Consider the following 26,717-nt stretch of genomic DNA (forward strand, 5'->3'; position numbering starts at 1 on the left):
GTACAAAGTGTTCTCCGTGGTTCCGCACAGGGCCAGCGTTTGCGTCCTGGTTGCACTCATGTCAGACCTGTGCTGGTTACTAGTGAAGTTACTTTCCTTGCTGTTGCTTGATGGTGTCCTGGTTATCAGGACTATCGGCTCCAACGTGCATAGTGGGAGCCTAAGGAGGGTACTCAGATTCTCGTCCTGCGTTCATCTTAAGTCTGGGGTAGAGGTACTACGTAGCTCTGTGAGAGTCAACCCAGCGTAGTCAATGCTGAGCAAGACTAATAAGCACAACTAGACTCAAGCAGCTTCCTTTTAGAGACTCTGCAGTGGCTTCACACTGCATTTCCCAGTACCCATATTACCCTGGTTTACTACTTCAATGAACTATCTCTACTCCCCATTGTCTGAATAATGGAAAGTTTATGATGTTGTAGCAATGGGTCATTTCCTTGCCGCAAAACAGTATTCACCTGAATAGGCTGATCGTACATGATAGGCAAACTTCTTGATAGAATAGGAAGTTTTACAAAGCTTCCAAATTCTCTTGGCTTATATTGAAATGGGAGCTCTCAAAATCCCTTCTCCCCTTCTAGTTACTTTAAACAATCAGGCTGAATTTTGCAAACAGGTACAGGGTACGACTTAGGAACTGTTTCCCTCTACTGCCTCCAAAATATGCTTTGGGTAAAGTCTGTTTCAGCCAAAGGGAAGCTTGCATATTAAAGACGTTTCATCTTGCTCCTGAGTTAGGCTGGTGCAACTGCTTGGTTTATGTGCTGTGCATACCTCTGTAATACTGGATGTGTTTACCGTTTCCTTCTTGTATCTCTGTTCCTGACCATAGTCTTTCAGGAGATAGGCTATGCGGGGTGGAGGGGAAGTAGAGAGTAAGAACTGAATACAAAAAGGAACTTTATTATACAAGAGGTTGACTTGAACTCCCTGACCCACAAAGTTGGAGAAGTTTCAGAATTAGGCAAAATGGATTTATTAAGCCCTAATTACTGTTATTATAGTACCTAATATTAATGTTCCTACAGCACTTGGATACTGTTGTGTGCTACATACCATAGATAAGTTGTTATTATTACTACCTTCTAGGTCCATCTTGGCAGTGGAATTTGGGTAGATGAGGAGAAATGGCACCAGCTGCAAGTAACACAAGGAGATTCAAAGTATACAAAAAATCTAGCGGTTATGATTTGGGGAACAGATGTTCTCAAGAACAGAAGTGTCACAGGAGTTGCAACCAAAAAAAAGAAAGATGCCGTTCCCAAGCCACCTCTCTCACCTCACAAATTAAGCATTGTCAGAGGTAGGTTATTTGAAAACTTTTGCTTCCTGCTTTGGAGTTTACATTAATCACCGAGTTGAAAGATGCTTCTTTTCAGCTCATATAAAATTAACTGATTAAAAACTGTAATTCTCATTGCTATTGCATTGTGAAGTGCATACATATCCAGGAAAAGTAAAACACATTGCAATAGCTGTGGACAGTGCAGGCCTTCGCAGCTGAAGAGTTGTACATTGACTTCAGTAAGGTTCAAGAAGATCATCACTTTAAACCACTTGCAGGACAGGACTCTGAGCCTGGGGAACAACACATTGTTCTGGAATTCATTTATAACATAATGATTTTTTAAAATGCATATATTCCTTTTAACAAGCCTGAGAGTAGCTTTACCACATTCTTTCATCCAGAACATAACCAACTCTGGCATGAGGCACAGAAACCATTATAGCTGTGACTATAAAAATACGCATACCTTCAAAGGCAAGAAAGAATAGTTTTACCCTTTTAAGTGGAGAAAATGGAAATAGTAAAAATTAATTGTTGCACTTGAATTGGAATTTGAACAGGAAGTGTAAATCGTTGACCTATCTGGCAGGAAAAATTTCAATGACACTTTCAGTAACTGCAAGCCTGAGTCCATATATGTAGTACTTTGAGAGAGAAAAGGCCTTCTCCTTTATTTAAAATGAATAGTGAATTGCAGTCCCTTTGTATCATCGTGCTTGTGTTTTGCATTTATTTCTGTCTCTCTTGGTATTTCAGGCTTCTTTTTAAGTCAGAACTAAGTCAGTTCCTCATGGAATACATACCAAAAATGGATTTTTAGGTTTTGTGTCCATACTAAATTGCAGTAGGGCTGAAAGAAATCTCCCTATTTGATTGAGCTTCATTATTCAACACATAGTTGCTCTGTGCTCTTAACTATGAACTGTTTAAGAGCTGTTGTAATCTGCCTTGCAAGTACCATGTTTTGGAAGTAAGAAATATGATTCCTCTTTGAGTGTGTGCGTGTGTCTGTGTTGTGTGGGGAGAAGTTGGAAACTGATCTTCGTACTGTGATCTTTCTTAGTTTGTAAGAAATGAGTAAAAGACATGGTTTGTTTTTTTTTTTACTAATTTGCTTCAAGAATAGATGTGGAAGTGCAAGCTGTTCCATGCTGATTTTCTAGTTCTGACTGGGACCTTTTGGTACAATCCTAACACATGTAGCAAAGTAATGAGGTACTGGCAACATAAGGAATCCACTCTGGCTGTGGCTACCCTTGTCAGCTCCTAATGGGAAACAGAATTGGTTACCCAGGTGCATACTTACAAGCATGCAGTAAAAAGGGGTTATTTTTCACTGGCCCATTGCAAAGAGCTTTCTGGTTTCCCTGCTGGAGGCTGTTGTTCCTCAGCACTGCTGGTAAGGTTGCTTCTGTGAGAATTTCCTCTTCTACTTCACTCAGGGCCACTCTGTGTTGCTCGAGCTGTTTAAATGATAGCTTTCTTCTAACTCCCCTTGTTTTGACTACAGTGAGTTTGGGAGTATGCTCCAACAGGTAAATAGTGAGAGGCAGATGCGGCTCTTCCCTCTCTTCTCTTCCATACCTTTACACTTGCCAGGAATTCAGCTCCTCCCTATTTCCTTGTTTTTCTGTGTTTTCTGTCATACTTTTGCTTCCAGCCTCAACCCTCATTTGAATTCTACTGTTCCACACCCTGGTTTTCCATGTCCCTCTTTCCAGTGTTTCTTTCGCCTTGTCTTTGACTCCCTTTTTGTTAGACTCAGGACTGTACAATCTCCTCTTGAACCAGTTAAACTGCATGGCCAATGTTTTAGGTGGCAGCAGACAAACTTCCTGTATCAGCGGTACTGGGTAGCACATAATCATGATTTTCTACGTTGTTGTGTCCTTTGCATTTGCGTCAATGTTAGCAGGTCTTGCCCCATCATGCCAGCAGTGTTTCCTGGAAAGCTGGAAGTGGCCAAATAAGTTGTTATGGAGAAGAAAACAAAACAAAAAAAATGAGTAGCAAGTGGACAAATGGTGAAATGCGAGGAAGTTAGAATTTACATAGCCAATGATTTGGATCAGGCATCACAGAAAGAATTAAAGCTCCTTGTTAGTCTTTGAGGTCTACTTGAATCTTTGGTCCAGTCAGAAATAGGAAGGGGTATCTGTATGCTCCTCTAAAGCCAAAAGACAAGGAAGCAGAACCCCAAATCGCTCTTTGGAGCCCCTAAGCCAGCATCCTTATGTGATTACTAAAGCACTATTTCTGCAGCCCCTCATAAAAATGGAAGAGATGGAAAAGGAAAAACTGTGATGATCATGGATCTGTCTGGGTCACAGTGACTTTAAGAGTCACAGCTGATGAATGAATTCTGTCAAGTGATTCTTTGCTTGATATTGTGGCTAAACTAATAACATAGCCTGTCTTTTACTGGAAGTTCACCTGACTAGGTGTATCTGCCACAACCTGGGAGTATTCCTGAGATTGTTGTAGTACAAGCAAACACACTGGGTTTCTTCAGGTTCTCAGTGACGTGCCTCTTTTTAGGTGTCATATTTCAAATCATAGTTTACTGATGATCAGCATTTCAGCTATCAGGCTGCATGCTGATTAATTTGGTTTATTTTATATTCAGTACCTCTTACCACATAAAATGCACATTGTTTTTAGATGTTCTTATCATTCTGTGGGCACAGACTAACTTCTTTAAAATAGATTTTTGAATGACAGCATTAGCTCTTAATGTGTCTGATAGCTGTAGCTTCTTAAAAATCCCTATTGTGTAGTATGTAATAAAGAAATTATAAAAAGTATGATGCACGAGCACTGTTATAAACCTTGTTAATGCAAAATAACCTTTTATAAAACTTCTGAGAGGTTTCAAAATGAACTACAAAGCATGCATAGTACTTAATTTTCATAACTTTTTAATACGACGCATTAGAAATGTTGTAAACCATGTTAATTAAGTGATAATCTCTGTGGCTTTCTGTATATGAAGCAATAAATGGCTACTGGAATAGATTGCTAGGCAAAGCAGAACAGAGTTTGTTTAACCAATCTGGGAAGCCTACACAACAAAATACATTGTTCTGGCTATGAAAACAAAAAACCCCAAACCTGCCTGTCACTAAGAAGTTGGGTGTGCTGCACCACCGCCAATTTCAGTAACCTCTGCAGGATTCTGGCACCGAACTACAGACTCTGTGAAGCAGAATTGTCTCAACTTTCATTGCCCTCATTGCTTTTGCAGTTATTACTGTTGCTTGCTTTTTGTACTCCAGTTAAGTTCACAAAGTGTATTGTGCAAACATGCAAGAAGATGGTTCTCGCCCTGAATAATCTACTAATAAAAGCAAAATATGCCCAGGGACAGGGCGTCCGATAAAGATGCAGACATTAATGTATGTTGAACAGATTTAAAAATAAAATAAATCGGTTAATGTCTTCTCCTACTGATTACTGATTCTATTCCTAACCATTATCATTTACTTACTGTCTTGAAGGTGTGAAGGTAGGAGTGATTCACGGGGAACTGTAGATAATAACAGTTCTGGTGAGACCGTTCACCTGGGAAAAGGTTCTAAATCTGCTGTGGAGATATGGACAAATACAAGAGTTAGGTGGGCAAGACTAACACTGTAAAAGGTTGGATGTAGCCTTGTTTCTATATAGAAAGCCTATTAATGTAGTCACAGCATAACTGGAAGTTGGTCATGCCAAAGATTCAAGCCAGGTGAAAAATCTTAACTTTAACAAGATAGCCAGTGAATCAATGAAAGCTTCTGCTGTCTTGCAACAAATACACAGTGCTTACTCAGTGCTGTCTCTTGAGTAGTTAGCCCAACACAGGGCTATATTCTTTTCTAAAAATATCCTAATGGCTCTTTCCTTTTTTTTTCTCCCCAGAATGTTTGTATGATAGAATAGCACAAGAAACTGTGGATGAAACTGAAATTGCACAGAGACTCTCCAAAGTCAACAAGTACATCTGTGAAAAAATCATGGATATCAATAAATCATGTAAAAATGAAGAAAGGAGGGAAAGTGCAAAGTACAATTTGCAATAAATTTTGGATTTTTAATAAAGTCTTAGTGTTTTACTTAAGTGTTGTTTTTTGATTTGTGTGGCATTTTTGCTGATGGGAGAAGCTGACTTGAAGTGTTACTCTCCTTCTATAACTGATTCATTTTTTGAGCGGCTCTGTCAAAAGCCTTTCTATGGTGTAACCTGCTTTTAAATAATGTAAGATATATTGTAAGTCCACTCACAATGAAACTGAATTTTCAAAGGTTTTTCCAATGAGTTGCAGTATGTTACCTGCAGTTCTGTATATAGGTTGTAATTCTGCGAACACCAACCCATTTTGCCTACATTTTGTTTTACGGGAGTTAGTGGATCTAGGCTGTAGTAATCATCTGCTTAGAAGGAAGAACTGTACAAAATCCACTTTGCTATTGAAAAGGGTTTTATTGTATTTTACGAAGTGTTTTTCTGAACTGAAATTTTAATCGTTTGTTTTTATAAATCTTTGTTTTGATCTCTAACAATATATTTGGTCAAAAACACACAAAGAATGCTTCTTTTTGGCTTATTATCTTGTAGATAGATCACCATTGCTGTCATAGTTTTAAAAAAAACAAACAACAAAGAACCCAAAGCTGTAAGTTGTAAAATCATGATAATTTATTTTAAAAAATAAATAAATCTAAAAGCAGTTCTTTTTCAGGCACCAAGGCACTTTTCAGATTTCTCGTTATGGTACAAAGCTCTTCAGTATGTCCATATTACTGTTCCTGAAGCACTATATTTTTAGTGTGTTTGTATTTTCAAATGATTTAAAGATTGCCACACTATGGCAAGATTATGTATAATAGAAAATTTAGTACCATTTTGTCTGAGTCCATAATTTGACAATGGACACTTTTAGGAGAAATTTAAATTAAAAATCATTTTCTACATTGAAGTTAGACTTGCGATGCAAAGTTATAAGGAATAATTTGTTGTCTGAATTATACCTTACTGTCTGTAAATGAAAGAAGATAACCTAAAGTCTTGTTTCGTGAAGGATTTTGAGAATAAGGTTTGTTGAGATAATTTAGGGCTTGGACTGATCAATTTTGACGATTTGTTATATTGGTGATCTTAGTTAACCTTCCATTTATTTTACGCGCACAGATGTGCTTATTTGCCATTCAGGCTGTCTGTTCCTGAGTATCAGCATTTGTTTCTTTTCTACCACCGCAGTTCTGCTTCCTGTAGTTTTGAAAGACCATTTCTTATCATCTTCCTGTAGCACTCGTATACCCTAACGTTAAGCGTATTTCAATGCTCAAAGGAGCAACACAAGGATTCTTTAAACGGCTGGGGTGGGTGGAAGAAAGAGGGGAAAGGAGAGGAGGCTTGCTAGAACTGCAGTGCCTGTTTTGGAAGAGATGGAGAAAAACACCATGTTGTCTCTTCCTGTACACCACGTGTGCTTAAATGGTGTCTTAATTCAGGGCATAAGTATTTGGTTTATGCTTTCTGAAGTGCAATTTCACGATTGACTTGTACCAATCTAAGTATGCCGTGCTGCCGAACAGGTACGACCCGCTTTCGCTGCTCGTGCCCTTGCGTTCCCATCCCTTCCCTTGAACCGGCACTTGGGATTGCGCAGATGTGTCAGATCTCACTGATTTCCAAGGTTCATTTCGTAAGGGCTGGTGCCAATGGGATGAAGCCAGGGAGCATTCATAGCGAGGGATGGGAAGAGGAGGAGTGTCTTTTTACGGTGGCTTATGTGTGCCCTGAAATTGCATTTAACAGCCTAGCTTGTCTCCTGTTAATATCAAAGTGTTCTTAGGTAGTGTTTAATGAAGTGCATAAATGTTTATGCTTCCTAATTTGGGATGCTAAATAGCAAATTAGTGTTTATAATGTCAGTGCATGTATCCTTTTATTAATTAAAGAACAAAATAGAGATAACATTGAAGAAACACTTAAAAAGCAAGTTCCCACTTTTCAAGCAGACTTGTGAATGTAAAAATTTTTTTAAAGTGATACTAGAGCAATCCACTAGTTTAGGGGAAAATGTCCATAATTTCCTCAGTCTTTTATGGCTTTAGTACTAATGTGTTTTCATTGTAACAGATTCTTTAATGAGAAGATCATGCTGCACTTCTTAGAAGATAAGCCTATTTGAGACAGCATTTTATGAAACCTGGGAAAAGCAGATTAGAATTTAATTAGAGTTAGGACTCCAGCCTGGCCCCCAAAATCAGAGATTCTGAGTCTTTCTGTGAAATCGGCATCATCTTTCTAAGACTTCTCCTTGACAGACTTGTCCCATCAGATGTTAATGCTGAATATTGCTGAAGAATTTAAATGTTTTCTTTGGGGAAGATATCTTGGAGGTCTTCATTCATTTCTTCGTGGAGTTTCTATCAGCCCAGGTCTAGCAGACAGTTTATAGCAGAGTTTAACAGTATTTGGGTGGCACAGAAAGGTTCACTTCCCTTTGAAGTGTCGCATCGGGGGGCTGAGACTGTGTCCTTTGGACTGGGCAACTGGCATTTAATGTGAGCGTCACCTGAAGCTTTGCTGAGTTACAGGAAAGGAATGGGACGTATTAAAGTTAAAATACCTCTTTATTGTATTAGAACTTGAACGAAATCTTTGCACTTCTGGAAATAAGTTTTTGCTAGTAGTAAGCCGGTTTTGCATACTGCAGTTGTAAGGCAATGTGCGGAGGGCTCTGCAATGGATAACAGGTCTGTATGAATAACATCTTTGCACTTCTCTTTGGTCATTATTCTTGTCTTTTCCCTCCCCATGAACCCTTACAAAGACCGTACAAGTCTTTCCCAGTGTGACTACTTCAAGTAGGGAAATAGGCTACGGTTGTCGTGTGTTCCCGCATTACCCAAGGAAAGTACAAACTTTAATGGGGTGTGCTTTTCTGCAGCGAATTTCATTTCGCTATGTTATACTGCATTTATGGCCAGTACTGTTCTTGTTGGTACATTAATTCTTCCATAATTGTGCCTGCCTGTACATAGTTTTGCTTCGTTCATAATGCATCTGCCATGAATCTACCATAGGAAATGTTATGCAAAAATAGCACCTACTAACTTTTTCCTACTTTAGGTTAACTTCATACCTGTACATCATGTGAAACAGGAGAGAATTTTGACATAAAACGAAGTAGATTTTACTACACCCTGTAATACCCCTCATTCATCATTCTCAGGTTTGTGCTGTGCCATTACTTCATACTGTAAACTTTGGATTTGTAAGTATCAGAAAAACACAGATTTAAGAGGAACTGACTTTTTGTCCTGAGAGATCAATGGATACTGTTTACTTTTTTTTTTATCAAAAAAGGAAGAAGGTATTGCTGTTACAGTAATAATCTGATCCTTTGTTGCCACACATTGCTGCTGTAATTTGTGATATTCATGACCTGATCCATATTAAAGTGCCTCTGGCACACTTGCAAGGAAGCAAGATTAGAGTTAACAAAAAGGGCTTTATTTTCTATTAATGATTTTATAAGGGAAATGAGCTATTATATTAAAGGAAAGAATCCTACCAGAGATTGTAATACTTGAGTCAAGATGTCTAGCCACTCAATTGAAAAAAGAAAGCTAGTATTTGTTAGAGAAAAAACAAAAAAAGTTAGGTTCTGCTGTTACAGAACAGGTTTGGATTTAATGATGCTTTATAGAGATGGGAGTTTTGGGTTTTTTTTTTCATACAGCCGGACTAAAATACTATTTTAGTCATGTCAAAGTTGAACTATAAGTAGAAGGGATTTAAGGTTGTATTTGGTTAGCTATTGAGTATGACTGTCAAAAGAGGGTACAATCTCCCTGCGGGAGGTCCCTTCTTTGCACCGTACCTTTGATGTTGTATCTGATAGATTACTACGATGCTGCTTTGTTGTCTTAAGCATAGATTATTGTCCTCTTGGAAGTTTTAAGTAGCAATAAATTGAACTTTTTTGGATTTAGTGAAATTGTAAAGATAATACTATCTTGATGCAAAATCTCAAAGGAGTGAGAATGTTCTGACTTGGGAACATTCTGTATGGGCTGTAGCTTCACTCTGCGTTAGCTGCATTTGTAACTCTTCAGAACCCCAAATTTGGCCAGTTTCTGAAAGGGAAGGCAAGGTTGTGTCACATAGAGCTGTACTGAGGATTATTTCAATACTCCATCTTTTGGTGTGAGAGTGACCACTCTTCAGAAAGATGCAAAGACGAAACGTGCTTCTTCAGAACGAGGTGGTAGTTTTCTCGGTATTCTTGAAAATATTTGTCATTCTGTGCATGCCTTCAGTCTCGGATTGATGAAGTCATAACATCGATTGCTTAGGCTTTATTGGTGTCAGTTTTTTCATCGTAACTGTGGAACTGTGAAATGATTCATACAACACTGAGGCAATAAAAATGTTATGAAGTGCAATCATTGCATGTTTCATGCTCAGTAGCTAATTTTTAATTTCACCATCTTGGACACTTTTTCATCCCCTCAGGCTTCCTAAATAGGAAAGGAGAATCATTTGGACTTGGAAAACAGGAACAGTGATTCAAAAAGCAATTAATTTACTTGGCTGTTCATTTGCTTTACTTTTGCAATTATTTCTGCTGTTTATGTTTGAACAATAACTTTCATGCTGTGCATTGGATACCCGCTTGTTCAGTCCTGCAGTGAAATGCAGTCCTGTGGTTGTGACATCATTTGTTTACCATCAAGAGGAAAATACCTCACCTATGACGTCAGATGAATTTGCATTGTGTCTGGATCAGAACAGGGGTGAAAATGTGTCTGGGAGGAGAGGAAGAAGCTGAGCCTAAAGGTTTTTTCCTGTGCTGCCTTCTGACTAGAAAACTTCTTCCTACAGAGGAAATTATCTCCTTCACATTTAGCAGAATAGCAACTTTATGTTCCTTGTTTATTGATAGTAAAACCTTAATGGAACTAAACTCTTTATTAGTATATATGTTTAATGCATCGAGCTACCTACTTTCATATTAAATGTTAGTCTTTAGTGATTTGAAATTAAAGAGTCACAGAAAATTTACTGAACACCCAAGAGAGGGCTAGGCTGGGGGTGACTTAGCTTTTATTGTAGTATAACAATTGCTAGAAGTCCTGTGAAATATAAGATAAGAAATTACGCTTGTTGGTGCTTGTGTATCCTTTATAGTTAGCATGAGCTTTCATGCTTTTGGAGTAGAGAAAGGCGTCGGTTTCATGGGATAGGCTGATTATCGGAAGAGTTGGCTGTGAACACCCTTTGGTGTTCGCCCTACTGAATATGAAGGATGTACTGGGACAGCAGTAGAGGGAATATGTCTTGATAGTGCCAGATCACGCTGGTACCAGCCCCTTCCACATGAGACTCAGATGAATGAAAAAGCTTACATGGGAGAGTTTCATATTCTTTCTTTCATACTCAAATATATCTTTAAAGTCTTCCCAAGTGTTTATGTAAATCTTACTGAATTGTATTTTAGTTTAAAAAAAAAAAGTATTTTCATGTGTTTTCCATTTTTCTTGTATTAGCAGAACAGAAGTTTATGGGAGACATCTTTCTCCATGTTTAAGTTGGGATATTAGTCCACTGATACTTGAAATAGTCCATATGGACATTTTGCATCTGTGAGCCAGATGCACCGTGGTCTTCCCTTTCCATATGGAGTCCTCTGCAGGATTTATAGAGGTGCCTTTAGAGAATAATTCTCAAAATAAGCAGGACTGGCAGTGGATGGGGCAAAGCATCTGTCTCCAAGTTAATGTTCTGTGTTTCAATTTCTTGAAGAGTCTTAGATTAAGAAAAACTAAAACTCCTGAAAGTAGGATTGTACACTTTTTTTCCTGCATTATATATTAAAATGCTTTGACACTTTCTGGTTTCTTTGCATTTGCAAGGACACTTTTGTCCTTCCAGGGCCAATGTACAGTGTAAGTTCTGCATTTCAGTGTGCATCTTTACAGGAATAAGCAATTGAGGATGTAGAATTTGGGGCTAAGCAGGGGTGAAGGTGATGTAGCATCACCTCTGCTTTGGAGCACAGTGCAAGGAACCCCCCTCCTTGTTAGGATAGGTTAGGACAACCTAGAGGGTTGTCTTGTCTTTAGCTGTAGTCCCCTAAAGGCAACTCATCCAACAATGGCTGTTTACTGCCACATTGGTAAATAAGTGCAACTGCCACTCTGTGGCTTTTCTAAACTTAAAAAGTAACTGAGCTCCACTCAGCAGCAGCCAAAGGCGGGAGAGGACCCTGTGTCTGCTGGTACGGGAAGCCTGGGAACAGGTTGTGGAGGGGTCACATAGGCCTTTTCACCTTCCCCCAGAGAATTCATACGTGCAATTTAGATGAAGTCAGTAGCCAAACAGCAAAATCTCAAGCAGTTTGACTGGCATTTAGGGTTTCAATCAGTGAGAAGTTTTATTAATTAAAAAAGTCCAGTCACTCTTGCGTGCCAAGAATTTAACCTTTAGCAAGTAGCATAATCAGCGTTTTCTTCTGCAGCCAGGGACCTCTAGCTAGTGCACTTAGACAGCTCTATGTGTACAGATATATTGTACTGTTATTCTGTACAAATCTGTCCATGCCATGTAAATCCACAAGTTGGTAATTTTCCTGATGTTAGCCAGCCCTGCCTGTTTTCCTGGTCTTCCTTTTTCATTTCTATTCCTTCTGCAAGCGGGAGGCAGTCTTCTGTGCTTGCCTTAAAGGTAAGGAGACAGAAGTGTTTCACAATTCCTGCCTCGCAAGTTGTCAGCAGGGTTCTGAAGTGAAATACCTGCTTGTTATTCTTGGAGATAAGTGACACAGAGCTAGAGCATTTCCTTAGGAGATCTGGTAGTACTGCTGTCACCGTAAGGCAGACTTTGCAGTTCAGGGACTTCACATAGCAGCATTTTCTATTTTTTTTCTTTTTTTTTTTTTTCCCTTGCCGTGCCAAAGCATAGATTGTAGCAAAGAAAATTTTACTCTTATATGAAGGTCTCAAAGTGGTAAGATGGAGTAAGTAGAACTGTCAGCAGTATCTCTTAAAAACGTTCATTTCTCAAAACCGAGGATCCCTGCTTTTTCAGAGGCTCCGTGGCCTGGAAGTTTCCCACCTAGTTGCAGTGCCTAGGTTTGGATTGTCATTTCCATCGGATGAGCAATGGAAAGCATTAGGCACTTTGACAGATTATACTGATTTACGACTTTAAATTGCCTTCTGGGACTCCCTTTTTCCATTTACTGTATGAAAAACAGCCACCTGTTGATCTCGGGAAGAAAGAGCTATTTCAAAATTCTGTGATCCAAGTATGGTTCTTGAGAAGGATGTTCTTAGCTGTCGAGTTCCATGCCTAAAGATGGGTGGAAAGGCTGTAGGCTGTGGCACATCTGCTGGTGGGTCATTCAATGAGATGGTGTGGTCCCCTGCAGAACACGTCAGAAAGCCTTGCTCGGTTGCTCCTTTGAAGAGAAACCTTGGCTGGACCGCAGCAGACTGCTTGAAAAACCAAGCAGTCTTGAAAAAGCATCCAAGTGTTAAATCCATCTCTTCCTTTAGTAGTGTATTCCAGTGAGTAACTACCCTTGCTGCTCAGCTTGTGCCTTATTTCTCTGCGGGTTTTTCTGGCTTAACTTCTAATTCCTGGTTCTTGATTTCTTAACATCTTGCCTCAACATTTCTCCACCTCATGAACATCTCAATAGACTGGGTGTCTTCAATCTTCTGTTACCACATATTTTCTAGGTCGTGACTTATTTTTGTAGTATTTTTCCTTTACGTCTACCCAAATTCATTTTACTTTTACGGAAATACTTTCTATAGAGGAGTTCTTGATATTCTCTTAAGTACCATATTTGGTTTAGTTAATGTGATACAATCGTGTTTTGGGATGCCTATCACTTTGTGTTAGAATGTCATATACAATAGTTGTAATTTCATTTTGTGGGGCAAACTTAATTTGCCTCTGTAGAAAAAAACTGGTATTTAATTGACTCTTGACCAATTGATGTCCCAGTGTAATTCCTTTTTTACTGTATTATTAAGTATAGCTCTGCCATGAAAATATTGTTCTTTAAATGAGTATTTATCTCTAATATGCTTTCCTCTTTGACTTGGTACTATACGTGTGCCAGTGACGAGACAGAGCATGTTCTTCCCGCTTGCCAAACTGCTTATTCATGTATTCATAGCTCAGCCAGGCAGGTGGGTGATGGTGTCAAACCAGGCTGCAAAGAGCAACAGGTGAGCAGAGTTTCACAGAAAAGAGGACACTGAAGTGATAAAACTTAGAAGAAAGGGAAGCCACAGTCATTTTATTCTTGTTAAATTTTGTACCATCTTCAAGACAGTTACGGAGTCTTCTTGGTTGATGATACCGATGCATTGTCAAAGAATGATGAGGAGCTGCTGTCATTATACTGTTATATATGCTCAGAATGAAGGGAGGGTATCCTTAGAGAGAAACAGCATCTTCTGTGGAATTATTTCATTCTGGAGCCTCCAACCAAACCCCATAAAGGAATCGGACCTGACAGAAGAAGAGCTTGTTATACATCAACGCTTGCTGTGTCTACTTTGATAAATTAAATGTTACTTTGGATAGGACTTACACATATTTTTTTGACCATGCCTGCTAAATAATTAATATTCTCAGTAAACCTCAGAGGCGAGATGAGGAACTGCCAGCTTCCTCCACTGAGATGGTTTAATGAAAATTGTCCGTTGCCAGAATTTTGAAGGTCAAAACCAGCTTAAATATGTAAACAGAAATTATATCAAGGTAAAGCAAAAAAACTTGTAATTAATCTTTTTTTAAGAAGTCCCTTCTTTCCTTTGAGAATTTCCAATAGTGGTAGACAAGGTTCTTCTAAATTTCCTTTACATCTCTCTGAAGATTCCTTGTTAATTAACTTAGTCATTTATAAATATTATGAAATAATGTTATTGGTTTATTTCCTTTTGTAAAGGCATCAGGCAAACTGCACCTTTTGAAAAGTAATTAATGTTTCACTCTTAAATGCCTATTGATAATTTTTTTATTTGCTATTGACTTGAAATTAACACTTCTGCCAATTGAAAGCTCACATGCTGGCTCGTCCAGCACAGCGTCATTGAGCTGGTTCAGTTAAAATGACCCTCATCTGATGAGCTCAAGAAAAAAACGCTTGTAATGTTCTGTCTCATCCGGGTTTCCTCCCTCTCTGGGGGTGACCGAAGGTGGCCCTTTTCCATGTGATTTGGGAGGGGCTGTGTAGGTTTTAACAAACTAGAAGCTTAATGATGGGAGGGGTAAGATCAGAGCAGTTCAAGTGCATGTTGTAATACCGAGGGCAGAAACCAGTTGATTCTCTTATGATCCCACCCCGGCGCTGCAGTATTATTAAACACTCTGAGCAAGGCCTTGGTGATGTTTTGCAGGGTTATGGGTGGTGCAGAAGTTGCTCTCATGGTCTCCCTGCTTACCTGACTGATCTGATCTCCTGTTCTGGAGGTCAGGTAGAACTTGTACCTGAGATATTTCAACTTTGTGGTGCGAGGTGTTGCCAGTCGTTCATCCTCTTTGCGTAGGGGATTTGCTGTTTCATCATAATCTGACCTGTGGTGGGATCCACAAAGTACCACTTGATCCACTACCTCTGGCAGCTCCGCCAGCTTTGCTAGGGGGAGAAGGGCAACATTTCTCGTCAAGAGGAGGGCCACTCTGCCCTGCCAACCTCCTGTGCTCCACAGATGAGGGTGTGAGCTTGTTACAACTGACACAATTTGGGTATCTTTCTGTATTAGGTTTGACTTGGATCTTCAGTACTTCCATGGTGTATTATCTACCACTACACTGTCAGCTTGTAGCGTTTAAGGCTCCCCTTATGTGTTTAATATAAAAGTTGATGGCGGTCAAGTTATCGTAACTTGTGTGGCGTTAACAGTGAGGGAGTCTGCAGCTGGAGGATAGCCTGCACTGGTCAGGCTATAGAGTTTGGTACATGCACTTACTGGTGGGTTTCTCCCAAGCTGGTACTTTGTGAGAAGTTCCTCTAGCTCACTCCTCAGTGAACCTGCATGGCACTTGCTTCTCCTTGAACACGGAATATACAGGCAGTTCTGCAAAAGTTGGGGATTTTTTGTTGCTGGTCTGGGAAATAAACTTCAGTGGAGCTTTTGTAGCAGAAGGATGTCTCGTTGACCAGTATTGCCTCTACCCGGCATATGAGAATTACCTATTTGTTCTGTCAGGTACCCCAAATGTAATTACTGGAAGAATCAGATACAGTATTATTAAAGGAATTCATATTTGTTATTCGAGTGTTTTTTCTTTATTAAATACTTCAGCAAAATTTCCATAACCAGTGACCTCTTTTGAGAAGTGACTCATTGCATTTTAAAGGCTTTATAAACAAGTCATCCCTTCTTGTCAGAGACATGGAAGATGAATAGATGGTTCTTGCCTGTGATTTCCAGTCTCAGGGGAAGTCCCTTTCCACTGCCCGTGGTGATGCTCAGCTGCATCACCGCTTTTAATTGCCTCCAGGCTCCTGCAGGACTTTGTGTGTCCCCTCTGGCATGACCTACATCCTTGCAGAACCAGGAATCCCTTGGCACTGGTTAGTGGAGTCTGAGCTCAGGACAGAAAGTCCTGTCGTTGCTAATCCCTAGCTGTCTCCCAGTGCTGTAAGCTATGTGCCCATCTCTTTCTTGTGTCCTTTAATTCATCTGGAGTTATTTTGCCTGTAGAAGGATACAAATGAATTTTCTGTATTAAAGACGATGGTAGAAAATGTGAATGCTGTCTTGAACATTATGGATACTGGGTGTGTTATTACACTGAAAACCAGAGAAGGATGTATTAAATAGAGCACAAGCACTTTAGCAAATCAGAAATTCATACATCATAGTATATATGTATTTTTTCCCTTGAAAGAGGGAACAAACAGTGAAGTAACGATCCCAGCTGAATTGCATTGCTGCAGGTCAAATCAAAGGCAAGTATATCAATGTGTCAGATAATTCAGTTTAATTTGGAAGGCTTAGGTTAATGGAGGAATGAGATGATGACGTTTAGGGTGAATTAAAGTAAACACTACAGTCTGTTATGGAAGGGAAACGTATATACAGTATAAGATTAACTTGTTCATTTTGCGAAGCATAGCACTCTTCTCCAAGAATGTCTGTTCCACCGTTCTGTAGTACTGAAGGTGTGTGGACCTCCTGTTGGACTTTGTCACACAGGATTGAAGTTACTGGACCCATACTGTCGAAGGCCCAGTGTTATGCAGGTACATCAGTTCCTATTTTGCTCTTTCTACACGTAATGGTAGATAAGCCTAGAATATTGTTCTTCTTGATTATTTTTTCTTTTCCCCCTAGCTTCCAGTTTGAACTTACTCATGAGCCGTGCATGTGTATTTGTTCTTGAGCAAACATTGCTGTCAAGTTTTAGCACTTTTTTTTTTCTGTCTTTGAAGAGTTTGAGAGATCATATCCACTCTACCTTTGCTAGATCGAACTATCTTCTAAATTTTGCTTGGGAGATACGCTTACTGATTCATCTGCTCTTATCCTAGTCAGCTTCTTCTGTACTTGTCTGATCTTTCTTGATCAGTGATGCTTTGTGCTGAATTTTATCTGGGGTGGTAACAGTACATTATATAGTGACGTTATCTTTCTAGAAATATCTTTTGTGCTTTTCGTGGCTTTGTCATGCTAGGGCTCATAATTCAGCAGTAACCAATGGCTCTGCTGAGGTTGTTATCCTTCCTTTGAGTTCCTAACATATACCAGACTTCCTATCAGTCTGCAGGAACTTGTATTTAGGCTGTCAAACTTAACCTCACCTCCATTATTCCACTTCTGAAAGTCATCTTGAGGGATCTTTTCTTCCCATGTGATATTTCTTTGCTGCTGCATCATACCGATGTTACCTTCCGGCATGGTGCCATTAGTAGGTGTGTCTAGGGTCTATGCTTAACCAGTGCTTATATGAAAACTATCTTTGCTTTTATGTAGATATGTACCTATTCTAAAACTGTTTGTAAATGTTTAATGAAGCCTCAGATTGTCCCAGTGGGGCAGGTAGTTCTCCTAACAGTAAATGACTGATGATGCTCAGAAATAGGGAGCTGGTGACTTGTTCAGCATCATGCCTTAAGTCAGAAATGAGCACTGATGACATAATCCCAAGTCCTCTGCTCTAAAAGTCAAATAACACTGTATGCTTTTTATCAGGAGACTGTCCAAAGGCTCTTAGACAATGTGGTATATGTCAGTGCAAACTTCAGACTGGGATCTGGAAAGCCACCTGGAGGATTAAAATTAATGGGAACTGAGTTTTCAAAGCTCTTGGGTAGCTTTGAAAAGTGAAGCCCGGATATTTTAGCCACTGATATTTTGACAGATATGCTTTCTTGGGGTACTGCATGTGTACTTTTCCTGGGTACTGTTACAATACCAGACTGAGCTTCACCATTGTTTTTATTTATGTGTTTATTAAAGATGAATAGCTCAGGTAAGCTGAGAGCATGACATGCCACACTCATCTGTATTTGCTGTTTCAGTAGCACTTAGCTTGAGGACTTTTGGCAAGATTCATTTAGAATCATAGAATCATTTAGGTTGGAAAAGACTTTCAAGATCATCGAGTCCAACCATCAACCATGCCCGCTAAACTATGTCCTGGAGTACCTTGTCTACGTGCTTTTTGAATACCTCCAGGGATGGTGACTCAACCACTTCCCTGGGCAGCCTATTCCAATGCCTGACAACCCTCTCAGAAAGAAATTTTTCCTAATATCCAACCTAAATCTCCCTTGCTGCAACTTGAGGCCATTTCCTCTTGTCCTATCTCCAGCCACCTGACAGAAGAGACCAGCACCCACCTCCCTACAACGCCCCTCAGGTAGTTGTAGAGAGCGATAAGGTCTCCCCTCAGCCTCCTTCTCTCCAGACTAAACAGGCCCAGCTCCCTCAGCTGCTCCTCAGAAGACTTGTGCTCCAGGCCCCTCACCAACTTGGTTGCCCTTCTCTGGACACGCTCCAGCACCTCAGTGTCTTTCCTGTAGAGAGAGGCCCAAAACTGAACACAGGACTCGAGGTGCGGCCTCACCAGTGCCCAGTACAGGGGGACAATCCTTTCCCTAGTGCTGCTGGCCACACTATTTCTGATACAGGCCAGGATGCCGTTGGCCGCCTTGGCCACCTGGGCACACTGCTGGCTCATATTCAGCCGGCTGTCAACCAGCACCCCCAGGTCTTTCTCTGCCGGGCAGCTTTCCAGCCACTCTTCCCCAAGCCTGCAGCGCTGCATGGGGTTGCTGTGACCCAAGTGCAGGACCTGGCACTTGGCCTTGTTGAACCTCATACAGTTGGCCTTGGCCCATCGACCCAGCCTGTCCAGATCCCTCTGGAGAGCCTCCCTACCCTCAAGCAGATCGACCCTCCCTCCCAACTTGGTGTCGTCTGCAAACTTGCTGAGAGGCACTCGATCCCCTCATCCAAATCGTTGATAAAGATATTAAACAGAACGGGGCCCAACACTGAGGCCTGGGGAACACCACTTGTGACCCGCCGCCAACTGGATTTAACTCCATTCACCACAACCCTCTGGGCTCGTCCATCCAGCCAGTTTTTCACCCAGCGAAGAGTACACTTGTCCAAGCCATGAGACACCAGCTTCTCGAGGAGTATGCCATGAGAGACAGTGTCAAAGGCCTTGCTGAAGTCGACGTAGACAACACCCACAGCCTTTCCCTCATCTACTAGGCGGGTCACCTGGTCATAGAAGGAGATCAGGTTGGTCAAGCAGGACCTGCCTTTTGTAAACCCATGCTGGCTGGGCCTCATCCCCTGCTTGTCCTGAACTTGCCACGTGAGTGCTCTCAGGACAAACCGTTCCATAATCTTCCTCGATACTGAGGTCAGGCTGACAGGCCTGTAGTTCCCTGGATCCTCCCTCTGACCCTTCTTGTAAATGGAAATTTGAAACTTTCCATCTCTTGAACTGCACGTGTAGTATCTCTGAAAAAAACCCAAATATCCATGTTTCTTCCTGATGTCCCCAATTCTCTTTGTCATTGTTGTCTTTAATGTGCAGTTTAATCTCAAAGCATGGAGTGATTGTGAGCTCAAGTACTAACGCGGAGTGAAATCTCCTAAGTAACTAAGTTACAGGGAGTGCGTTCATGAAAAAATGAATACTAAGCTTCGCATCCAGCTGTGTAACATGGCACCTCCCTTGTAGTTTGGATTAGCATAATTTCCTCTGCTGCCTCAGCACCGCCTTGACTTGCATCATTTCTCCAGAATCCAAAACATACCTGTTTCTACAGAAGTTGCCGCTTTGGGATTTGCACACAGCTTTACCTGTCCATCCTCTGAAGCCACCCTCCTGCCTCTGAGCCAGGGAGAAAGCAGTCCTACTGTAAGCTTTTTAACTTAAAAAAAAAAATAATAATTGTGCAAATTATGTTTTTTGTTTGGGTGCAGGGTAAGACTACCCCAGTGGCGTACAAAGGTTGAGAATAGCATTTATCCCTTGATAGGATCATCTTTTGATGACAAAGATGATTTTTGTAAATCAAATTTGTAACTAAATTGCTGCAGCTTAGCAAATTGTAGCTTTGTGCAACTGTTTCTGTACAAAAGCATTTGGTCTACAGCAAGTACAAGCTTAAAACCCTTCTCTGCAAGCCAGTAAGTCAAACGACTTCAGAGTTTTGCTGCGGAAGTGCACACATGGAGGGTTACTGTGGCTTCTGACACACGGTAAGAACAGGAGTCTCCGTGCTGGCTGTGGGTGAGGTGGATGCCAAGGGTTAGAGTGAATTATGTTATCAAGATCCCACTGGAAAAAAAAGATTTTTTTTCCCATTTTCCACCATTTCACTTGAAACCAGAATGACCCCAAATTAGTTTTGTTTGCGGGAGTTTCCTCTTACAGAGAATCACAGATCTGTGCTTGTTCACAGGTCCTAGGGCAGCAAAAGTCTAAATAAGAGCGTATCTTTTGTTTTTTTAACTATCTGGATCAAATTCCAAAGACATAAACTAGTCCTAAAGCCCCAGATCTGACGATCTAGTTGCGTTCTTTAATCTCCACAAGTTCTGTGTGATTCAGCCGCAGCCCTGACTGGCCCTCGATGTGGGATGTGGTGCAGAGCGGCACTCTCTGCCTATTAAAGTCAATGGGAACCTTTCCAATCGGTTACAAACCAATCCTACAGAGAAGGAATCTGCCTTCTTAAGGCGTGCACGGTAGCAACCATATTGCTCAAGCTCAGAGCAGATACGGCGAATCTGAGGTGGCCTTGAGAGGAAGTTTCTTCTGTGAGATTTCCTAGTATGGTGTGTTTGCATTGCTGTGCATTGTAAAGAGGATTTCTGATGAGCAGCTTTTAGTCTTCTCCAATGTGGAGTGCAAACACTGTTCTGACATCAATCATGCTAACGACACATTTGTACACAGAATAACAGTCACCTTTTAAATATGGAAATCACAAATACATGTTGACAGAAAAATATATTTAAGCAGTTTCAAGTCTGTGCTGTAATAAGTAAACCAGCCATTGTATTCCACAGAGCTGCACGCTTTAAATGCCTTACAGAAAAAACAAACCCTAAAGTGAATCACAGTAATAGAAAAGGAGGTGTTTACATCTCTCAAAACATTCTGTACAATAATCATTCCTTCTTTTTAAATTTAATTTCAGCGAATTTGAATCCCAATGAGATGAAGTTTGAAACATAAGCTTTCATGGTGAGGTACAATTCAGCATGTAATCTTTTGCAGGTGGCTGTTATTCGTTTATTATTTCTATTTCCATATTGCTTAGCAACCCCAGTCCTGGACCAGGCCCTCGCTGCTGTAAGTGCTCTGCTAACATCGATGGAAAAGGTGGTTGCTCTCTCGAAGTATGCACTGTTTTGGATTGAAGCCAAAAGTAAACTAATGATTTCTCAGTCTGTCCTCTCTGAATGAGAAAAAATGAAGGCCAACTGATTGTTAGTTATGTGATTATCAGTGCATCTCTTGAATTACTGAATCAACACAAATATTTGGGGGCCTGTCAAGCATGCAGGCTCAAATGTGTGTAGTCCTTTAAGATTTTGTGTCCTGAAGGCAAAAATGGGGAATGCAGCCTCCGAGAGTGGGGTGCAGGCCAGGTTGCTTCTCTCTGGATAACCATTTGCTGATAAAGTTGCTCACGCACGCAAATAACTGCTCGTGCTTTGCGTGCCCCTGCAATTAAAGAGGAACAGCCTACCCCACATTGCCAAGTAGTTGCCAATACCTTCGCTGCAAGTGGCACAGCACCTGTATCCTTCAGACAACCGATGCACCCTACACTATGTACATTTACTTGAGAATTTATGTAAGTCAACATTTGCAAATCTGTATCCTAGTCCTCATTTAACCTCTTAAGCAGAAATGTCCTGACTTTTCAAGGGAAGCAGGGGGGTTGTGGAAAGCAATACTACCTTCATTTGAGAGCTGGAATGTTGGAAAAAGTAGACAAACTTTTGGTCTGAAAGCCCTTTCATCAGCAAATTCCAAGCTAAACGCAGCTCAGACGCAACCGTGCTTGAGTGCATGGGAGTGGAGATTGCTGCTGCGGGGCAAAGAGGAGTGACTGAACATTGGCAGCTTCTGGTTGTCAATCATGACCAAGCTCTTAAATGGTGAGATTCATACCTCTACTTCAAACCTTCCCTCTCGCCCCTGCAGCAGCCCTGCCCGCACCGGGCAGCTTGGTCCCATTGCCGTACTGCAGCCGCGAGCGAGATGCAGTGCAATACTACTTCAGATAGGAAACGTGATTGTCTTACACTAGAAGAGGTCTAGGAAGCTAAACTGGTAAGAACTAAAACGTGAACACTGTTAAAAAGCACCAGGGGGGTCCTCTGGAGTGGTGCTGTTTCCAGCGCTGCCCTAGGACGTGTTTGGCTCAGAAGTGGTGAGAATAATTTGCTGGTCTGTGATGCTGCCCAAATGCCACGCAGGACCAGGCCATGGCCAAGCGCTTCTGGACAGCTAGCTCAGGATGTTGGTGGTTTGCATATGGTGGCTTATTTTAATAGCAGGCTCTTGTGCACGGAGGTCGTAAGGGGGAACCGTGTAAAATGCTTTTGTATCAAGAGGTTAAAACCAACTTATGTTAATTCTGGATTCCAGCCAAAGTTACCCAGCTGTTTGGCTGAGTCTGGGAGCTGACAGACCAAAAAAGGACACACACAATTAAAATGTCACTCTCTGCGGGAGGGGGGAGGAAGAGAGAGAGAGGTGGCCGTCAATGAAACAAAAGTGAGGCAGGCTTGACTGCAGCAAGTGGCTTGGGAGGGGGTGGCCTGTGCGCGAACACTGTGGACATGTGTTCAAGTTCCCTGAGCGCTCTGGGAGATGAGATGAACCTTCCCGCAATGTAACAGTGGGTACTGGGATGCTCGTGGTAACGAAGGACACCATAAGCCTTAGTTGCTGGAGCTGGGTGGCTGCGATGTCACTAATTGAACTTAACATTGGTGACTAAGGGTGACAAATACCCGAAGTAGAATTTACCTTTGTTGGGGGGGAGGAGGTGGCAAATAAAAGATTTTTAAAAACGTTCAAGGTATTATCGTTCCCAAAGCCATAAGCTTCTATATTTCATTTCACCAGCTGTGAATTCTGATTTACTAGTCTGTAACTGCTAGTTTGTAGACAACCATTCTTAATTTCTAAATAGTGTCCTATTTACAGGTCAATTATTCCTCTGTAAATGCCAAATATTTGGACTCTGAATGCAGTAGCCCATGCTTCTAGTTTGAGTTTTCTCCAACCTTACTGTCCCTTCCTCCTTTCTGCCCACGAAAATCATGTTGCCTGCATGGGAGCACATTTCATTGTGTACTTTCCCCTTCCAGTGGTTTAACAAGTTGAGCAAACTTACTCCTCTCGACCCAAATACAAAGCAATTCATCTGAATGCTCTGGACTTTGCCAGCAGAAACGTAGAACCCAGTGCAATAGCCAGTTTGAACCAGTCGAGTCTCCTCTGTCAATAAATGGTTCTGCCTGGCTCTATTGGTAGTTGTTTTCACAGCAGCTGTGACACTTGCAAGTGCTGTGTTAATAAAGTGACATCTTTTCAACCTTGAAGTCATTGCCAGTGGACATGTTGCATGTTGGTTAAAAATCCAAAATGCCTCTATCGTTCTGTGTTTTCTGAGTTTGTCTAATTTTGTTCTACCTGATATGACACTAGATAGCATGACGTTTGGCTGGCATATAAATGAAATGCTGTCATATGCAAGCCAGTCCAAAAGGTCTAAGGGAGAAAAGTTTAATATCAGTTTAGGGGAAAAAACAACAAATGTCATTGTTTGCTATCTTTATAGGCCTAAAAATCATCAGTGATAGTGATGTAAAACAGCAGACATCAATCTTTTCCCTACTAAAAAAGAAACATAGGTTGTCAAAAGTAATTTACCTTATAAAGGATCTTGAGGTGTGAAAACATAAGTCCTTTACAGAGGAGCAGAGCCGAACAAAAGGTAGGAAATATTTTTCATGGATGCCTGATGAACTCTGATTCTTTGTGGCCTCATCACATGCTTTCAATGAGAAAAGCAGGGTAATTTCAAGCTCCAAATCCAGCTTGGCTGTGAATTGAGGCAAAAAAATGTTCTATGCATCTTTCCAAAAGAGGGAAGGGGGGGGGAATCTTACTATAATCTTCCTGTAAAATAATCTAAAACTGATATTTATGCTGTGCTTGTGTGCTCGTAGCTCACAACCCTTTCAGGGAAGAACTTACCTTCCTTGCATCAGGCACTTGGAAATGGAGATGTTGTGTGGCAAAGGTTTTTTAAACCTTTTTAAAGCCTTGGTTGCTTTCAGAGCTATGAATCTTAATCCTCCCTCCTTCTGATGTAGTCTCCTGTCTGTTGGAAAAAATCTGATCTATTATATACACAGCCTGTGTTGGTACTTTCCTCTTTCAGAATGTTTCCTTCATCTTAAAGATGCTTGTCCTCACTTGCTGCCTGGAGTACCATCCCATCTGCCTTTTGCCTTGTGACTCTAAACTCATTGCATGAGCTGTCTTCATTTGGAGGTCCTTCCACCTGATTGTATCCTAGATGATCTTTGATGTGACTTTTGTCCTTCCTGTGTCATGGAAATTTCTTCTGTACTTGGTCTCTTCTGGTTTTCCTTCTCCTCTCCCTTTGTCTCTTTGGCTTATTTCCTGAAGGATCTGTCATCTTCCCTTGCTGGAATATTATAGGGGACTCCAGAGGTCTCTCTTATTTTCTTCATTCTCTTTAGGTAAATTAGATTGCTATCTTTATGGGTTCCAACTTCTGCTTGTCTCCGACAGACCTGTGACTTTCTGCCCAAAATAAATTATAAATTGTCCATAGTAACTCCATAGGTAGCTGGCTGTCAAACTTGAGGTTGATTAAAAGTAAGTGATGAAGGAGACCACTGAGGGTTTTATGGGACAAGACCAGTAAGTGTGAATGGGATGTAGGCATACTGCAGGGAGGTCTTAAGAGATACAGGACAGGGATATGGGCTGTTGACTTGGAATGGAGTAGCGTGAAAAGGAGCTGGGGATGTTGGGTGAGGAGAAGCTCTCAGGAGGACATTGTACTGAGTGGATAAAGGATGAACTTGGACTGTTGTAGAGGGCTTGCAAAAAGAACTGTGTTGGGAAGCAGGGGGAGGGTGTAAGACCTGAATTGCTGAAAATGAGGCTTTGTTAGTTGTGCTGCACATGGAGTAACTCGTAGCTGTGAGATTAATGAATGAAGAAAGGAGAGCCTGCAGACACGAGACATAATTTTACAAAAGCAGCTCAGGGCTGGCAAGGGAAGAAAGGCAGGCAGATTTGTGGCTATGAATCCTTTGGTTGAGGTCTGTAAATGCTGGGGCTTGTTGGTGGACAATGACGGAAACTCTGTGGATAACACTGCCGTGCGAAGAAGGGGGGGCAAGAAAATTGTACTAAGGAGAGTCAGTCCAGAGAAGGCCCAAAGGGATGGCAGGAAAACCCACTGAGTATCCATGTGCGGCAGAGTGAGTATCTGAGCACAGGAGAAGGGCATTTACAGGATCAGAAAATTAAAGCGGTGCCTCCTTCCCTGTCAACACCACAACCTCCTCTGCCGTCATGCCAGTGGCAGGAGGGGATTGCCCTCCCCAGGCCTGCCTCTCTCACCAGCACAGACACGACCAGCTTCTTCATGTATTTTCCAGTGGCTCTTCTCGCCTCAAACAGATACTATGCCACTATTTTCAAGAGGGTGTTAATGCATGCTAACTCACTGAGCTGGAAGAAGGGAGAAGTTTTTTCTCAGTACTCATGCCTTAGAAGGAGAGGGTCTAAACCTTAAAATGTTTGTAAGGTTGTAAATGAAATAGCCTGACTGCTACTTTTTTTGCAGTAGGTTCAAGCAGGCTCCTGCTACTATATTTCTAATTATTAGGAATGATCATACAGTTTAAAGGCTAGAAAGAATGACTGTCTGTCTTCATAACCTTGCCTTCTGATTTCCACAGCCCATATACTGCTCTCTTTGAGCTACGACATCTCTTTTTGGATATAGCCCTCTCCGTCCTGCCTGCCCAGGCCAGGGCAGTGTCACGGTGATCTCAGCCTGACCTACAGATGCTGTGGTTTTCACTTCTTATGTTCTTGTGCTTTGCCATAATTGCAAGTAATGTGTACATAAATGCTACATGAAGACCACTGCATTTAGAAAGCTGGACTTAAACCACCTGTTGGTTTAAACCTGGGGTGGAGAGGTAATAATATATTACTTTTCTACCCTACCTGAAAAGCTAAGCTAAAGCAAATCTGTAGTGTTGGGGTTTTTTATTATTTTTATAGTACTGTTATTTTTATTATTAGAAATCAAAGCACTAGCCCCAGATTTAGATTCCACCCCCCCCCAACAAGCATCCATTCGGTCCAAAGCTTTCCACTACTAGGTTGTAAGATTAATAAAATCCCCTGGAACCTTCAATTACAGCAATTTGTGGAGATTTCTGGTTTTCTCCAGGTCTGGAATCGCAAGAGACAGACTTTTCTGCCTTTGTATGTACAAGAGCATATGACTGGAGTCAGAAGCTGATCAGTCTAATGTCATCTGACAATGGGTGTGTGGGATTTTCCAGCACAGAAATCAGTGAACTATTCAAAGTTGCTGCACCAGCCCCTGTGCTTCTTTCTCTAATTGGGGCTTACAAATTTCGAAAGAAACTCGCAGAAGCTGGGAAATGCCTCCCAGAGAGGCGAGGTGCTGCCAGGCTGCCCACCTTTGCCTCTCTGCAGGTCGGCAGCTCTCAGCTTTGGCTGGATCCAGAACCAGGGAGGGAGCGGAGGAGGAAAGGAGCCGCAGCTTTTGCTGCTCTGTGGCTCCCAGCTTTGCCCCGCTGCTGGTCACGTCTCTCGGGGTATTAT

General features: G+C 41.3%; 1 protein-coding gene across 5 annotated transcripts in view; it reads left to right on the plus strand.

Annotated features, from left to right (window-relative positions):
- Nucleotides 1-26,717, plus strand: part of LOC104314751 (AGBL carboxypeptidase 4) — a 977,524-nt gene that overhangs the window by 608,553 nt on the left and 342,254 nt on the right. For 3 of the 5 annotated variants that reach the window (XM_069788784.1, XM_069788783.1, XM_069788785.1), the window contains 2 exons: nucleotides 1,090-1,303; nucleotides 5,189-5,387. The exons of the other annotated variants lie outside the window; for them this stretch is intronic. In XM_069788784.1, the coding sequence (XP_069644885.1) occupies nucleotides 1,090-1,303; nucleotides 5,189-5,349 (375 nt within the window). In that variant the 3' untranslated portion in view covers nucleotides 5,350-5,387. Of the gene's footprint in view, nucleotides 1-1,089; nucleotides 1,304-5,188; nucleotides 5,388-26,717 lie in introns of those variants that run through there. 5 annotated transcript variants of the gene reach the window in all.

The sequence above is a fragment of the Haliaeetus albicilla genome, chromosome 8, assembly GCF_947461875.1.
Source record: "Haliaeetus albicilla chromosome 8, bHalAlb1.1, whole genome shotgun sequence".
Taxonomy (NCBI): domain Eukaryota; kingdom Metazoa; phylum Chordata; class Aves; order Accipitriformes; family Accipitridae; genus Haliaeetus; species Haliaeetus albicilla.